The sequence below is a fragment of the Heterocephalus glaber genome, unplaced genomic scaffold, assembly GCF_053883595.1.
Source record: "Heterocephalus glaber isolate CG9 unplaced genomic scaffold, H.glaber_assembly_v1.0 deba00001504, whole genome shotgun sequence".
Taxonomy (NCBI): Eukaryota; Metazoa; Chordata; class Mammalia; order Rodentia; family Bathyergidae; genus Heterocephalus; species Heterocephalus glaber.
In genome coordinates, this window is record NW_028258324.1 from 59412620 (window position 1) to 59430535 (window position 17916).

General features: G+C 44.4%; 1 protein-coding gene and 1 pseudogene across 6 annotated transcripts in view; one reads left to right on the plus strand and one right to left on the minus strand.

Moving 5' to 3' along the window:
* The window catches only part of Rubcn (rubicon autophagy regulator), a 66769-nt gene that overhangs the window by 28134 nt on the left and 20719 nt on the right, over positions 1-17916 (plus strand). For 3 of the 6 annotated variants that reach the window (XM_004834671.4, XM_004834672.3, XM_021254865.2), the window contains exons 2-8: positions 1662-1815; positions 11465-11548; positions 13162-13321; positions 13845-13951; positions 14959-15115; positions 15940-16473; positions 17797-17841. In XM_004834671.4, the coding sequence (XP_004834728.1) occupies positions 1662-1815; positions 11465-11548; positions 13162-13321; positions 13845-13951; positions 14959-15115; positions 15940-16473; positions 17797-17841 (1241 nt within the window). Of the gene's footprint in view, positions 1-5; positions 832-1661; positions 1816-11464; positions 11549-13161; positions 13322-13844; positions 13952-14958; positions 15116-15939; positions 16474-17796; positions 17842-17916 lie in introns of those variants that run through there. The other 3 variants (XM_004834673.4, XM_087186611.1, XM_021254864.2) reach the window with 2 other exon arrangements.
* On the minus strand, positions 9282-9454 carry LOC147825373 (U2 spliceosomal RNA; annotated as a pseudogene).

A 17916-nucleotide genomic window follows, 5' to 3' on the forward strand; every position in this document is an offset into this window, starting at 1 on the left:
TTCAGACAGAGCCTATGTAGTTCAGGCTGGCCTTGAACTCACAGCTAGGGTTATAGGTGTATGCCACCACACTCGGCTTCAAATGCATTCTTTTTTTTTTTTTTTTTTTTTTTGGTACCGGGGATCGAACTTGGGTCCTTGCTCTTGCCCAGCAGGCGGCAAAACCACTGAGCTAAATCTCTAGCCTTCAAATGCATTCTTGATCACAACCCCTTAGAACAAAAAACCCAAAGTGAGATCTGTCTGGAGCTCCAGTTTTAGATGACACTGTATGTGCTTGCTTCGGCAGCACATATACTAGATGACACTGCTGTGCCATATCTATTGTTAATTTTATTTGTGGATTTTATTGTCTGCCTTTACTTTACACATCCACTTTTTTTTTTTTTTGAGACAGGGTCTCACTGTGTAGTTTAGACTGGCCTTGAACTCACTATGTAGCCCAGGCTGGCCTCAAACTTATAGCGGTCCTCCTGCCTCAGCCTCCTGAGTGCTGGGATTACTGGTGTGTGCCACCATACCTGGCTTCACTCATCCACTTTCTTAGAATAGCTTAGAAAATGTGCAAAAGAGATTAGTTTTGAGTTTTGATAGAAAGGATTCTAGCAGAGCACAGTGGCATATGCCTGTACCTAACTACTCAGGAAGTTGAGTCAAAAGGACCTCAAATTTGAGGCCAGCCTGGGCAACTTAGACAAGGATGCTCCAGTATCACCCTGCCGCCAAGTGTCTGTAACAGTGCACATCTGGGCCATGCGCATGCTCCAAAGGAGTAGGGGCACTAGGAGACGATGTTACGAGCTGCGATTTCTCCAAGCTTTTGCACGGCCAGTAAGTATTCAGGTTTAATTGCAGCATTGGTACTTTACAATAAATAAGTGGGTTTGGGGTTGCAATTTGGGCACTCGGTCTCTAAAAGGTTTGCCATCACTGTTCTAGGTGACGAGTTGGTAGTCGACTGCTCTGAAGTGTTACCCAAAGAGGGTTAGTGCAAACTTGAAACAGATTTGTCTCAATTTTAGCTTAAAAAATCATGGATTAAAAAAATTATGGATAATCTGTATTCTTATCTATAATATTTGTGTGTCAGTATATAAAAGCACTTTCTGTCATCCTTCCCTATCCTATTCTTAGTGCTTGGAAACATAGTGAATAAAAAATGGTGTTTTGGCTTTTTTCTTTAGTATAAGATTTCTGGTTCTAAGCCAGTACATGCCTATAATCCCAGCACTCAGGAGGCTGAGGCAGGAGGATTGCTATGAGTTCTAGGCCAGCTTGGGCTACATAGTAAATTCAAGGCCAGCCTGGGCTACATAGTGATACTCTGTCTCAAAAACAAAACAAGATGAAAAAAAGATTTCTGGTCCTGATGCATCACACTCCTAAAAACAGAGTTGTAGACTACCTATGTGAGGATTGAATAAGGTGGTAGATGAAATAATGTGCAAAGCATAATGTACTGTGTAAATGTGAGTTTTGGTTTGTTTTTAATTTTAGTTTTCTGTACAACTTTTATCCTCTCATAGTTGAGTCTTCTGCCCAGATGAAACTTTAATGGGGACAATATTAGCACGTGGCTCAGGAGACTCCTTGACTTAGACTTCCTCTGATATGATCAAGATCAGGTACCATAAAGTTAACCAACTATGCTGTAATTGCAGGCGGGAGCACTGGCAGCTGCTGGGCAATTTGAAGACCACTGTGGAGGGCTTGGTGTCAGCCAACAGCCCCAACGTCTGGTCCAAGTATGGTGGCCTGGAGCGGCTCTGCAGGGACATGCAGCGCATCCTCTACCATGGGCTCATCCATGACCAGGTATGCAAAAGTCTTCTCTTTGCCTCGTTAGGGCATCACTTGTTGGGAGGAAATAGTTGTGTCCACTCGGTAGGCAGGGAGAAGATGACGCTTACCAGCCTGTGAGCTCTTGGGGGGCAGCACTGAGACTTAATACAAAACTTGGTTTGCTCTTTTGAGACGGAGTCTCCCTATATAGTTCAATCTGGTCTTGAACTTGAGGTGATCCTCCTGCCTCAGCATCCCAAGTGCTGGGATTACAGGCATGTGCCACCACGCCTGGCTCATCTTTTTATTTATTTATTTTTTTCACTTTATTAAATTCTTTTATTGGTACATTGTAGGTATACAACACAATTACATTTCTCATTGGGAATTGTACCTTTACATAATGCATCTTTGTTCTTATTTTTTCCCCATTCCTAGCCCTCCCTTCACCCCCTCCACCCTTCCCTATTTACAAAGACTTTATTTCCATTTCTCAGCATTTTTCCTTTCCCTTCTTTCCTTTCCCCTGGCCCTCCCACTACCCCTACCCCTTTGGACCTTTTCTTCCTATTTTGCATTAGATGATCAATGATTAGAATGAATAATCGATCATCTTTTTATTTTTAATCTAGAACATTTCACTTGGTGCCTGATAAACCATAGATGTCAGTAGAATGAATAAATGCTGGGTAGGACAGCAAATCATCAAGAAGTTAGGTCAGTTTGTTTCCTCACCTAACAAATGATCACAAATTTAATGGCTGTGAACAACACAAATATATGATAGTTCTTAAGGTCAGAATTCCAAGTTAAGTTTCACTAGGATGAAAGCAAGCTATCTGCAGGGCTGCACCCCTGGAGTTGCTCAAAGATTCTATCTCTTCCTTGCCTTTCAGCTTCTAGAGCTGTCGTGTGGCTTTCTGTGGCTCAGCCTCTTTTGCCACCTTCCAAACCAGGAGCATTATGTCTTTAAACTGCTTTCTGCTTCTGTATTGCCTACTCTCCCAAGACCCTCCCTTTAGAAGGACCCCTGTACTTACATTGGGCCCACTAGGATAATCACCCCACTCAAGACCCTTCATTTAATCATACTTGCAGGTCCTTTTGGCCAAACACTATACATAAAAGGTTACAGTTCTAGGAATTAGGATGTGGACATCTAAGAGGACCATTTTTTAGCCAAACACAGTAAAGATGCTTTTTTCCCCCTGAATATGTTTTGGTTTAAAAAACATGCTCTCCTTCCCAAAAATAAAAATACGTAGAATAAAGGAAGAAAAAGAGCCAAGGCAAAAGTGTTTTCAGTAAGTGTCTGACTTCCTTCTGGTACCAGGAATTGAACTCAGGACCTTGTGCTTGCCAGGCAGGCCCGGTACCACTGAGCTACATTCCCGGGCCCCCATGCAGGAATTGTTTACACTGAACCAGAAGCTGACATTCTGTGGGCTCCATTACAATGACTGTCCTTTTCTTTTTGAAATCCTTTTGCCTAGAAACCAGTGTATCAACAGAATGATAATGAATCGCTTAGGCTTGGTGAGATTGGTGTAATTAGAATTAATGTGTTTTTTTTTTTTCTGTGCGTAAAATCATGATTTCTTCCTCTGATTCTCTTTGAATTGGACTTTTCATCCTGTTCCTTAAATTTAAACTTTTTGTTACTACCATTTATTTTTACTTTAAATTACTAATAGGATGGAAGAATGAAATACTTTCTTTGCAGGGTTAGTGAGAATTCCCTCTCAAAATTCATGTAAAAACCCTTGCAGTACAGAAGTGTAAACAAGAGGTGAAAGCAAGGAAACAAAATTAGCAGATCAGTTAATAGATAGTGGTAGAGTCATTGGGATTTTCCTCATAGGAGCACTGTAGCACACACCTGAGAAATAATGGCAAAATATGTCATTCATCCTTTGAATACCCTTTGAGCATTACTGTGTAGACAGCCAGTTTGTGTTTATGAAGGGTAGTTTTGATTGTAGCTTTTTCAGTATAAACTTTATTGGTGTAGAGTTTCTTTTTCTTTATCCTCCTCAAGCATTCTAATAGTCTTTGAGTTATGAAAATGAGTGGAATCCAATAATACTTACTGGCTTTGCTTTGTCTTTGGCAACTACTCCATTTGCAGTGATTTAAATAATGTAGGTGCTTCAGAATTATCAAGTGAGTCAGTGGGGTTTGATATCATCTTTTTTTTTTTTTGGTACCGGCGATGGAACTTAGGTCCTTGTGTTTGTGCCGCTGATATCATCTTTTTAAAAATCAAACCTTTCAAGTATACACCTAGCTTGTACTCTCAAACACTGGAACTCCTTTCCTCTGAGCCTCATTTTTCTTTTCTTTTGTTTCTTTCTTCTTTTTTTTTTTTTTTAATCAGAATTCATTCTTGGCTAGTGGTCACATTGGAAAAGATCTAATCAAAATTTGCATATAAGGGCCGGGGATTTAGCTCAATTGTTCTGCCGCCTGCCCCAAAAGCGTAAGGACCCCAGTTCAATCCCTGGTACCAAAAAAAAAAAAAAGAATTGGCATAAAATGTTCATATGTTGATAGTTCTGCCTTCTAGAACTGTGTACATATCTCTGAACAATGTGTCCAAACCAGTGTTTCTCATGGTGGTGTACACCTGAAGTCCCAGGACTCCAGAAGCTGAGGCACGAGACTGCTAGTTGAAGGCCAGCCTGGACTATGTAGGGAGACCCTGTCCCCCCCAAAAAACAAGGCTGGGAATGGTGGCACATGCTTATAATCCCAGCATCCTGGGAGCTGAGGCAGGAAGATTGCAGGTTCCAGCCCAGCTTGGACAATAGCAATTACACAAGACAGTGTCTCAAAATACAAAAAATCAGGCTGGATATGGAGGTCAGTGCAAAGACCTTGGGTTCAATCTGTACTACAACAAAACGAGCAAACAAAAGTAAAGCAACAAAACCCTCAGTGTTCCTGTTGGATGTTTTCAAAATTCAGTGGAAAAGTTAGCTTAGGTTAGCTTTTTTTTTCTATTCAGAGTACATCTTTTTTTTTTTTTTGTACATGGTCTCCCTATGTAGTTCAGGCTGGCCTTGCACTCACTATGTAGCCCAGGCTGGCCTCACTCGTAGTGATCTGCCTGCCTCAGCCTCCTGAGTGCTGGGATTACAGGCGTGTGGCATCATGCCTAACTTCAGAGTAAGCTCTGAAGATGAGGCCCTCTTTCTTTAAGGACTTTGGAAAGCGCTGAATTTTTTTTTTTTTTTTGCTTTAAACAATTTATTTAACTGAAATGCCATATACTGACTCATTTATTTTGATACATCTTATCCCCAAGGTGATTTAGAGGATCTTCAACTCAATATAAATATTTCATAAATATTTGGCCATTTGGTTATACATTGGACAATACCTCACATCTTTCAGCAAGAAAAACACTGAAGAGTGAAGACCTGACACAATTAACTGGGTATAATGAGAATCTGCTCCAAGTATTTGTTTCATTGAGGTAAAGGCAGCACGCACCTGTTCAATTAAGAAAACCATCCTTACAACACAGGACGATTTTTTATTTTTAAGTAGTGCTTAGGGCCCTCAGCCACTAATTAGGTGCTGCCTGGCAGAGCTATGTGCCCAGTTTATGCCATGAATTCACAGGGAACAGGTTCCAACAACTCAGGCTCCTTCCCATTGGTTCTCACAAAGGGTGCTTCTCTGGGTGGGGCAGGCTGGTGCTTCAGTTGAATCCAGGTACCTTTCTCTTTGGCTTCCTTCTTTTTCTGATCATTTTCCTTGACCCATTTTAGGAAGCTATCTTGACTCTTTGAATGTTTAAGATGCTCAATACGCACATTAATCCTCTTGGCAAGTTTCTTGCCCTTAACTTGCTTGTTTATAACAAGGCCAAAAGCATGCTGGGTAACCTTTTAGACTCTTCCAGTTTTGCCACGGTAACATTTGTGTGACATTCCTTTTTGAACAGTACCCATTCCCTTGATGCCTACAATGTCACCCTTTTTATAGATTTGCATGTATGTGACCAAAGGAACAACCATATGTTTTCTTTCTTTCTTTTTTTTTTTTTGTTACTGGGGATGGAACTTGGGTCCTTGCGCTTGCAGGGCAGGCAGCAAAACCACTGAGCTAAATCCCCAGCCTACAACTTTATGTTTTCTAAAAGGCCTAAAGAAAGTACACTGGGTTCCCCTCCTCTTTCCCTTTGTGTTTGTCATTTTGGCAAATTACTAGAAGATGGTGGCTCCAGGGTGAAAGGAAGAACTGAATTTTTTTTTTTTTTTTTTTGGTACCGGGGATCGAATTTGGGTCCTTGTGCTTGCTCAGCAGGCGGTGAAACCACTGAGCTAAATCCCCGGCCCTGAATTTTTTTTTTTTTTTGGTACCAGGGATTGAACTCAGGACCTTGTGCTTGCAAGGCAGGCACGGGTGCCACTGAGCCAAATCTCCAGCCCAAGAACTGAATTCTTAATGATCATCAATTTAAAAACACTTTTCTAGGAATTTGGAGGCAACATTTAGACTTGCAAATGTCTTTGGATTCAAACAGAACTAGACGTGGTGCTCAGGTCTTTTTTTTTTTTCCCCCGGTCGAACTCAGGTCCTTGCACTTTCAGTGCAGGCGACGGCACCACTGAGCTAAATCCCCAGCCCTATCGGGTCTTTGAGATATGAAATGATATAGTAGTTGTAATTATGGACTTTTGAGTCACACTGTATGTTTATTTGTTTGTTTAGTGTTACTGGGGATTGAACAGAGAGCTTTGCACTGAGCTACATCCCAGCCCTTTTTATTTTTTATTTGAGACAGAGTCTCACTAGGTGGCTGAATTGCCCAGGTTGGGCTCAGACTTTCCATCTCCCTGCCTGAACCCCTCTGAGTGCTGGGATTATAGGCGTGCACCAGCACACACAGCATCTTGTTTTCTTTTTCAGCTTTACCATTAATTATGTAGTGTTAGGTAACTCCCATAAGCCCTTTCCCTTCATTCCCTCATTTGTGAAATGAAGAGATAACACTAGTGCCCATATCATAGGGTTGTCGTGAGAATCCTGTATAATACTTGAAAAGCATTAGAAGACATAATTGTTGATCTTGGCTATTAGGTGATGTGACTTAACTTTTTGAGCTTTGTCCTTCTTTGTTGGTACAAATGAGGATAGCTATATTTATTTTACAAAATAAATCTTAGGAGAGTGTGGTTTTTTTGGTACCAGGGATCAAACTTGGGGCCTTGCACTTGTGAGGCAGGCAGCGGAACCACTGAGCTAAATCCCCGGCCTTACAAAATAAATCTTGATGGGAAAATTAAATGAGGCAACATACAAATTTGTCCTGCAAAGTTTATGGCACATAAAAAGTAATTAATGTTCCTTTAGTTATTTTAGTTTCTAGCTACACATAGTTCTGTGGAGGGGAAAAACAGTGAAGAACATGGAAATTTGCAAAACACATAAGTCCTGATGATCTTACGGTACAGTTTAAGAAAAATGACACCTGTGTCACCTAATCCAGTGGACCTTTCTCCTTTGACCATGGTCTTCTGTGTGATACCATTGGCCACTATCATAGCTTGACTGGTATGACATCATCTTCTTAGGTCCCAGGGGCATTGTCCTACTTCTGTGACCACTCTTTAGTTCCTTTGCCTGGAATTACTTCTTCTTGGATTTCTTTTTTTTTTTTTTCCTATTACTAGGGGTTGAACTCAGGACCTTTGCACAGAGCCATATCTCCAGTCCTTTTTTGTTTTTTATTTTGAGACAGGTTCTCTTTAAGTTACTAAGTAGCCCAGGCTGGACTTAAATCTACATTTCTCCTTCCTTAGCCTCCCAGAATGCTAGGATTGTAGGCATGCACAACCATGCCTGGCTGTCCTGGAATTTTTGTTTTGTTCTGTTTTTGGTTTTTTGAGACACAGTCTTGCTATGTAGATCAGGTTGGCCTTGAATTCACTGTGTAGCCCAGGATGGCCTCCAAGTCCTGGTGATCCTCCTGTCTCAGCCTCCCGATGCTGGGATTACAGGTGTGTGCCACCATACCCAGCTTCTCATTACTAATTTTGCATTCTCATCTGTAGTCATCACTTGACCATATTTCAAGACACTTTGACCACGAATACCAGAGAAAGAAAATGTGTCTTGATGAAGTAGTAAAGTCAGTGAGATTCTCAAATGAAAAAATGGTTGTTAAATGCGAACCTCTGTTAACACATCCTGTTGTAATCACTAAAAGTGATGATGTCTGTGAAAGCAGTTGAGTGTCAGAATGAAAAGTAATCAGTGTTCGGTCACTTGCAGAGAGCAGTTATGTTCATAAGCAGAAGCAGAGCAAACCAGGCCAATCTATCACACGTACACACGTGCGCGTAGCAAGTGAGGCTCTGGTGGGAAGCATCAGAGACAGATGATCCCTGCCAGTTTCGTTGCTGCTCTGTTCCGCCTTGTGGAGATCTGAAACATGAAGTCAGTGTTGACGACTTACTTTGCCCTTTCATTTCCTCCGTAAAGATAAACGCCAGGCTGCTTTGTCATCAGGAAGCTATTCTGGATATTATGTCCTTGGAGGAGGAGGAGTGCAGTGATTCGCATTGACTGGATCCTTGCGTGTTTTCATAGGGATGTGTTATGGAATATGAGTTGTGTATTTCTTGTTTAATCACTTAAGGCATTTGGAAATCTTTACCATTATGACCATATTGTTATTTTATTTATTTATTTATTTTTTTGAGACAGGGTGTCACTGTGGGTTTTAGCCTGGCCTTGAACTTATGGCGATCCTCCTGCCTCAGTCTCCCAAGTGCTGGCTGGGATTACAGGTGTGGACCAACAATTTAAAGATCCTGTAATATGAATATAAAATCTACATTTTTAGTTTTTGTTTCTGATTTCTAAAAATTGGCTTACCTCCACCTAATTTTATATTTTTATAGTGACTAGGCTTTTGAAAGTATACTACTTAGTGTTTATGAATATATCAGTTATTTCAGTTATATCAGTTATTTCAATCATTATTCTAAACATGAAATTATAATAAGCACAAGTGCCAGGAATAGGCTGGAGAACACAAAATGACCGATTCTCAGGATGCCACAACTTTTCTGGTGGCAGTAAAAGTGCATGGTTATTCTAGAGAACAGCTTATACCCAACTCGAGTGCTTCTTTCCTAGTCAGGAGAGTTGGAAAGCCAGCCACTCTTCACCAATGTGTGGCATCATTTTTAATGTGTATATAATATTACATGTGTCATGTATGTGCCTTAATTTATTTAATCAATTCCCTTCTGATAAATTCTCCAGTTTTTTACGTATTTTTAAATCTTTTATAAAAATACTAACATTCATACTGTTTTTTCAATTTTATTTTATTTTTTTGGTACCGGGGATCAAACTCAGGACCTCTTGCTTGCCAGGCAGGTACTGTGCCACTGAGCTACATCCCTGGGCCTTGATTTTTTCAGTTTTATGTAGGAACTTTTTTTTAGTGCTGGGTCTTTTCAAACCCAGGGCCTTATGTATGCTAGGAAAGTGTTCTACCACTGAACTACTTCTCCAGCCCTATAGAGAAATTAAATATTTGTACCTTTATCAGTCCCTGTTGAGATGATCATAATATTTTTGCCTGTCATTTTGATGTGATCTATAATGTTATCTACACTTGATCTTAGCCAAAAGGCCAAGAAGCGATTCTATAATGTTACCTAATTTGTGCATATTGAACCATCTTTGCTTCCCTGGGATAAATCCCACTTGATCAGGGTGTGTAATCTTTTGGATGTGCAGTTGAGTTCAGCTTGCTAATACTTTGTTGAGAATTTTTGCCTCTACATCCATCAGGAATACTGATGTATAGTTTTCTTTTTTGTGTGCATCCTTATTTGTCTTTGACATCAGGGTAATACTGGCCTCATAGAATGAGTTTGGAATCAGCAGCGAAGCCATCTGGTTCTGGACTTTTCTTTGTTGGACTCTTTTTAGTCATTTATTGATTCAGTATTGTTGCTCATTGTTGGTCTGTTTGTTTTATCTTCACAGTTCAGTTTTGGTTGGTTATACATGTCCGTAAATTTGTCTGTTCTTGGTTATCCAATTTGTTGTCATATAACTGTTCATCACTGTCCTACCATTAATTTTGGATGTGTTTGTATCATCTACTGAGTTCTGGTTTATGTTGAGGTCTCTTTCTGGGATGTTTATTTTGTTCCTTTGATTGGTTTGTCTCTTCATACTTGTGTTAGTTCTATATATTTTTTTTTTTATGTGCAGCATGTAGTTTAATATGTTTGTTTGCTTTTTTTTTTTTTTTTTGGTACCTGGGATTAAACTCAGGATGTTGCACTTGCAAAGCAGGCACGGTGCCACTGAGCCAAATTCCCAGCCCTAATATGTATTTTTTAAAATATCCTCACCTAGTTCTCCCAGCCATGGCGTGAGGCAGGTGGAGGAATTGTTTTTTATGTATGTATGTATGTATGTATAGAATTTGGTTGGTTGTTTTTTTGAGACAGGGTCTCACTATGTAATTCAGGCTGACCTTGAACTCACTGTGTAGCCTAGGCTGCCATCAAACTTGAGGTGATCCTCCTGCCTCAGCCTTCTGAGTGCCGGGATTACAGGTGTGCATCACTATACCTCCTTCCCCCCTCCCCGTTTAATGTGGGCATGGAGCCTGTTGTGATGGTCTCACTAAGTTGTCCGGGTTGGCCTCAAACTTAAGTTTTACTTTCTGCTTATTTGTTTTGTGTTTTTGAGACAGGGTCTCGTTATGTAGTTCAGGCTGGCCTTATACTCGCAGGGATCCTCCTAGTCTCCCAAATGCTAGGATTACAGGTATGTGCCACCATGCTCCAAGCTCCGCCAGGGCAGCTGCTCATACCGCCTACCATGGACGACCCCTTAGTTCTATATTTTTAAGAATAGATTTCAGTTTTAACTCCTGCCCAGTAATCTCAGGAAGGATTCTCAAAAAAGCAACAATTAGGTTTTCATGATAGACCTGTTTTATTTTCATGTTTTGGCCTCTTCCAGTGTAAGACCATCATGAGTCCAAGAATTTCTCTGACCCTAAATGTGGCCCTTTCCCTTGTGTGGCGTGGGTAGCTTGAGAAAAACAAGTGTGTCCTTACTGCTTCCAGTGGACACAGAAGACATTTTTTTCTGGTTTTTAATAAATAACTTTACCTTTACCAGTTTTAAGAATTACCTTCTAGGAAAAAAAAAAACGAATTACCTTCTAGGAATACCTTTTAGGAATTGGAGAGAAAGGAGTAGAAAACAGATCATTCACTCTATACTGTCTATAACACTTGCATGTTCAAAAGAACGATTAACAACAGGTGCCATGGCACAGGCCTGTGGTCCCAGCTGCTTAGGAGGCTGAGGCAGGAAGAATGCAAATTCCAAGCCTACATGGGCAGCTTAAGAAGACCCGTCTTAAAATAAAAATTTTAAAAAGGGTTAGGGATGTAACTCAGTGGTAAAGTACTTGCAAGGCCCTGGGTTCCATCCTCAGTACCACACAAAAAAATTGAGAAAATCTTTAACAGTTAATCTTTAAAAGGGTGAACGTGTGTTTATGTTGCTTTGCTGCTGAGAGCCTGTGTCGAGGCATGGAAGATTCTGCTCTTTTTCTGCCTTTGGATGTCAGCAGTAAGCTGGATTCCGTCCCCAGCAGCTCATCTTGTGTTTTCCTTTGCAGCTCTGTTGCCGGCAGGCAGATTACTGGCAGTTTGTGAAGGACATCCGCTGGCTCAGCCCCCACTCCGCCCTCCACGTGGAGAAGGTGAGCGGGAGAAGCGCTGGGTGTGAGGGTGCTGGGTCTGTGGTAGAGCCATTGCTCCGGGTCACTTTCTCTTCTCTGGGGAAGAGCCGTGTGTAGGGCACCAGAAGGAAGCTCTTGGAAAGCCAGGACCATGGCAAAAGATCCCCTGGAGCAGTAGGGGGTGTGGGACTAATGCATTGGGCACTGGTCAGAAAGAGGCTCCGAGAAGGAGTGTGAGCTTTCTGGAGGTCAGGATCAGACAGAGCCACCTGCGTCCCTGACTGCTTCAGCTGCCATCGAAGCTCCCCACCATCCTGTCACTCGCTCAAGATGAGACCTCTGGTTTCTAGCCAGAAAAACTGAGCTCAAGGAAGTTAGGTGACTTGGCTGAAGATACGCGGCTGGTTCCAGAACAATCACTGCCAGTTTTATGTTATAGAAATTTAAAAAATATATATATATATAGAGAGAGAGAGAGTATATAATGAAATTTACTCCAAAATATCTATCATTCCTCCTTCTTTTTTCTTTCTTATTTTTTTGATTTTTTGAGACAGGGTCTCACTATGCAGCCCAGGCTGGCTTTGAACTTGTGGCGATCTTCCTGCCACAGCCTCCTGAGTGCTGGGATTACAAGCCTGAGCCAGTGCCCTCTCCCCTTCTTGTCAATATATGGCTAGTCTTGTTTCATGTATACCCCCACTGGTAAGTTCATCCCTAAGGTGGCATCAGGAAAAGTAACTTGTTTCTCCAGCATTCGAGGGGGCTGAGGCAGGAGGATCACCACCTCAAGGCCAGCCTGGGCTACATAGGAAACCTTGCCAAAAAAAAGAGTGACTTTTTTCTAAATGATCAGGGACCCAAACCCCAACAGTAGAACCCATTATTTTCTGTGTCCTTCTCACTTACATTTTTTCCAATAACTCCCCTCAAACTTCTTTTTCTAAAACATATTGCTGTAGTCTTTTCCTCTTTGAAGCTGCCTGAAATCACCCTTCATGCATTCTGTTGCATTAATCCTGGCTTCCGAAACCTTGTGCTTAAAACACTCAAAGAGGGAGAGGTTTCAAGTAGAGAACACTGGGTAGGGCCAAAAAGCAGTGCTCCAGTGGCTTGGGTGGAGAGTTTTTGGTACCTTTTTCCTAAATGCTTTTCCCCTGGCTTTTGTTGCATTCTTTCCTAGAGGCTCCTGAAATAGAGGAGTCTGTGAGAAAAGCCAAGAGGCAGTTTGTCTTTCCTCTGTCCCAGAACAGTTGCCTCTTTGGAGATAGAGCATAAAGAGCCAGATGTGGCAGTTTGTCTTGGAGTTGCATGCCAGTTAACGGCTTAGCTGCTCACTGTGAAGCTATTATTCTCCTCCTTCATTCTCCAACTTCAGGATTCCCTCTCTCTTTCTCCCTTCCCCACCCCCCTTCCTATTTTTTTTTTTTGAGACAAAGTTTCCCTATGTAGTCCAAGCTGGCCTTGAACTCACAGCAGTCCTCCTGCCTCAGCCTCCAGAGTGCTGGGATTCCACACGTGCACCACCATGCCCAGCGGAACAGTACTCTGCCTGCCTCCCCTTCCCTACCTGTGGGCTCATGGGTTGCTGGGGCTCTGTCTGTGTGTTCTGACTGCGCCTCCTTATGTCCCAGTTCATCAACTTGCATGAGGATGGACAGAGCGATGTCTCAGGTGTGAGCCAGCACGCTGTCGCGGAGCTGTGGCTGCAGCACAGTTTGCAGTGTCACTGCCTCTCGGCCCAGCTGCGGCCCCTGCTGGGGGACAGGCAGTACATCCGGAAATTCTACACAGGTGGGTCCCGCTACATCTACTTCCTGCTTGTCCTCTGCAGCACCGCGCCTCTGTGGGCGCCTCCAGCCCCAGACCTCGTGTTTGTCACTTGACACCATGGAGTGTCTGCTCAGAATCACGTCCTCAGTCCACCTCTCCTTCCTTGAAAAACACACACAGACCCTTGCCTGGCCCCCTGCAGTCAGGCACACAGACCACCCCGGCATTGATTATGCTCTCCTCCCCGCTGGTGGCTGGTGCTGACGCTCACACAGCAGCCAGGCACTGGGCAACTGCGAGTCGTTTCCCGGTCGGAAGCAGTGGGCAGGGAGGGCAGCCAGGGTCCTACTTAGAAGTCTCTTCCCTTGGCCTTGTGCTCCACTGCACACACTCAGTTTCTCTGTCCCCTTCCCTCTCCTCACAGTGACCTGCATATCCGAGCTTCTTTTTACCTCTCTTCTCCCTTTCTCTTCCCCTGGGCTCCTCTCTCCCGAGGCCATGTGGGAGACAGAAGCCATCACCATGGCCGCTTCTCTGTCCCCAGACAGCGCCTTTCTGCTCAGCGACGCGCACGTGACAGCCATGCTGCAGTGCCTGGAAGCCGTGGAGCAGAACAACCCCCGCCTGCTGGCTCAGATCGACGCATCCATGGTGAGGGGCTGAGTTAGCTGCTTGGGCGTCCCTCAGTAGCGAGTGCCTGATGTGGCTGAGAGGTGCTAAAAAGTGCTTGTGAAGGGCAGGCACCATTGTGTACTCACTGAAGTGCAAAGTCTATGGAAACAGGGCAGGCTGTGTTTAAACCCTTGGGACCCTTGGTCTGAGTAAGGACCTCCTTTTAAGGACAGGCTTGACAGAGAGCTGGCCAGGAGAGGGATCCTTCTGGCCGTGTATGGTAGTGCAAGCCTATACTCTCAGGCAGGAAGATTGCCAAGAGTTTGAGGCCAGCCTGGACTACATAGTGAGGCCCTGTCTCAAAAAAACAAAACAAAACAAAAACAGAGAGAGATAGACAGACAGACAGACAGAGACCTGAATCTGAGCAGGCTTTACCTTGTATGGTTTAGTGGTACATGGGGCTAATTTTGTTAACTATAATTAACACACCTCATTACCAATAGCTAGAGCAGAGGCAGAGTCCTTACTCCTTTTAGGGCAGAGTGTCCTCATCTCTCCTGGTAATTTAAGTTTGATTGTCAGTTGCCATCCACTGAATATTCTGCACGCCAGGCAGGATGCCCTGTATAGAACACACATCTTCCCATTTCATCCTCACATCTCCTGAAGGTAGGCATTCATCTCTTTAGAAAGGAAGCCCCTAAGGCAGAGTAGGCTAGTCACTTGTCCAAAGTTGGGACCAAATAGCTTCTGAGTGACCAGAGATGGGACAGAACCCTGTCCTATCTGACCTTTGACTCCACAGGGGAGGCTTAAGTGCTTCTGGTGCTGTCTCCACTCAGCGCCCAGAAGGAGCCTAGTACAGAACTGCAGGTGCCTAGAACTCAGTTTCCTAGTTGTCGCCCAGCAGAGGCTGGTGTGCCATGTCCAGGCTCTGGCTGTTGTCCACACTGCCTCGAGGGCCAGGTCAGACAGCACTTCTGCAGGGCCAGCCCCTCCCCAGACCTCTGTCCTCAAGTCCCACGTGTTTTATTTTCTTTTAGTTTGCCAGAAAGCATGAGAGCCCGCTGCTGGTGACGAAAAGCCAGAGCCTGACAGCTCTGCCTGGTTCCACACACATCCCACGGACCAGCTGTGCTCAGCATTCCTACTTCGGGGCCTCCTCCGGCCTGCACCAGTCCATGGCCAACCACGGCTCAGGTACGGGGACACAGGGGTGGCTGATACATGATCTCCAGGCCTGGAAAAGAGGTGACTCTGAGTGCTCACAGCCTGATGTTCACTCTGTCAATCTTCAGGTCTCAACAGCAGACTCCTTAAAAAGGTACAGGGAAGCCAGCCTAAGATAATTCAGTAGAAGCATTAAGGTAGCAGGAAAGAGGTGTTTTTAGGACTTGGATTTCTATTTCATATTGCAAAGAAGGCACTGAAATAATAGCTGACACTTATTGAGTGCCTAAAACATGCTGGATTCTGTTGTAATCAGTGTATACATATCATCAAGCCAGGCTTGGTGGTGCATGCCTGTAATCCCAGCACTCAGGAGGCTGAGGCAGGAGGATTGCCACAAGTTTGAGGCCAGCCTGGGCTACATAGTGAGTTTGAGTTCAAGGCCAACTTGAACGAGTGAGACCTTGTCTCCAAAAAAAAAACACCAACATATATATGTACATAAATATATATGTGTGTATAAATATATGTATATAAAATGTGTTTTATATATATATAACTACCTCATTTGATCCTGCAAACAGTCCTTTGAGATGTTATTATTATTAGTGCTCTTTGTACAGATGAAGAATGCGTGCTATCAGGTACTAGAGCCACTGTCTGAAGAGCCTGTGCTCTTGACTTAGCTCCGTCTAAGTAACTTTAATTGATTCAGCTTTTCTGAGGTGACACCCTGTGTCCTGGTTGCCCAGTGACAGTAGGGAGTTTGTCCTTGATAATGGAGAAGCCTTCACGTAAGCCGCAGGGCCCCCACTTACCTTTCTTACCCCTTCCCCTTCCTCTTTCCTATCTAGAGAGAAGAACCACTTCCTTTACAGTCTGTGGCCCTCCCCAGAGACCCCAGGAAGTCCAAGGGCACCTGGCCCCAGCAGAAGAGCAAACCACCTACATCCCCCAGCTTTCAGACTCGGCACCAGCCTCAGCGCCCCTGTCGACCCCACAAGAGATGAGCTCCAGGGCCGCAACCAGCCCGCTGGAGGTATCATGGGCCAGTAGCCAGAGTGACTCACCGAGTGATGGCAGTGAGGGGCCCGAGTACCTGGCCATCGGCAGCCTGGACCCCCGAGGCCAGCCTGGCAGCTGTCAGAGCCCCAGCAGCAATGGCGGGAGCAGCAGCTTGAAGCTGTTCTCCTCCGTCAGCTCCCAGAAGCCAGGCTCTGCCACGTCTTCTTTAGGGGAAGAAGAGGGCAGCAGGCAGAGCCAGCTGCCCAGTGTCCCCCGAAGGTCCAGCTTCTCAGAGGGGCAGACGCTCCCTGTCACTGGAGTGACAAAGAAGAGCCACATCCGCTCCCACTCGGACACCAACATTGCCACCAGAGGAGCCCCAGGTCAGGATGAGCAGCTGCCACCAATCAGCAAGAGCACCGGCATTGAGGGTGGGAGGAAGGTTTGTCCCTGAGGCCTTGCAGATGGCAGGGGCGCGATTTGTGTTTCTGATGGTGGACATTGTGCTTCATAAGGAGCCGGAGAGGTTCGTGATGTAATACTCACACTCAAGAATCTCTGCCGTGTCTATGTTTGTCCCTTTCCATAGTTCCGAGCGCCAAGTGCTTCTGGGATTCCTTCAGTAGTTCCTTAGCCTCCGAGCACAGCGGGCCTCATCACAGCTCAAGTTTTCAATGTCTCTCTCAGGCTGAGGGAAAGTGTTAAAGAGCTTTAAAAATAATCCTGTTAAATTCCTCCCCTTCCTGTGATTTCTTGAGAGATTTGGTCAGGATATAATATCAGCACCAAGTGATATTAGGGCTCCCTGATTAAACTTGGGGATGTAGTGAATGTAGGGTAATGGGACCCTGTGAGCAAAGAGGTGGGGTCGCCAGCTGTGTCACTAATTCAGGCTGAGGCAGTCAGGTGAGGAGGCCCTGGCCCTGGGCTCACGTCCGGAAATGCGAGAGGATAGGAGAGCTCGACCTGAAGAGGCCAGGGGGTCTCACTGCTTTGGCCATGTCCCCGCCGTCATCATTCCTGGGTTGTTGGAATCTAGCAGGCTTTGGCTGGGTTTCATTTGTAGCAGTCTCTGTAACAGGAAGTAGCCATTCTGGATCAAGAACCCCCCAGAAATAAAATATTAAAATACAATATAAAACATTTAATAAGACAAAAAAGAATTTCTTTTAGGAACGGAGCTGCTGCTGCTCTCTCTACTATTGTAGAAAGATGAAAACTAAGGGCCTCATTTGAAATCTGTGAATGACAAATTTGTATTCCTATTTTCCCTCAAGAATTGGACTTATGGGAACTCTTCAGGAGAAAACCCCCTAACCAAAACCTGTCTCCCTGTGAGCTTCCTCAGGTGTGAGGACGCTTGGGTCAGATCTTCCCGGCCCACCAACTGCAGGCCTGGTTCTACCGCACTCCAGGTCCCTGGCCTTTGCCTGTGGGAAACTTCCCTGCTCCTGCCCTGAGTCCATGTAGATTCCAGACAACTCGGTAACCTGCATGGGAAGCAGAGCCAGGGAAAACCTATCCAGAAGGGTCTGAGGGAGTAGGGCCATGCATAGCTTTCTGTGTTGAGTTCTCTCTCCTGCTGAACTGGGGTTTCTTCTTGCAGTTTGTCCCCCTCTACCCGGTAAAAGGACACTTTTTCTCTTTCTCTCCCTCTAACCTTGTCTGCTTTGTCTGGACTCTCCTCTGTACCTGTCTGCCTGCAGGATGCCCCAGGAATATCACCATTATAGTTGAAGATCCCATTGCAGGTTTGGGAGCCAGCCCTCTACTCTTTTTCCTCTGTGACAACCTTGCTCAGTTTAAAACCTCCTTTTCCAGTCTGG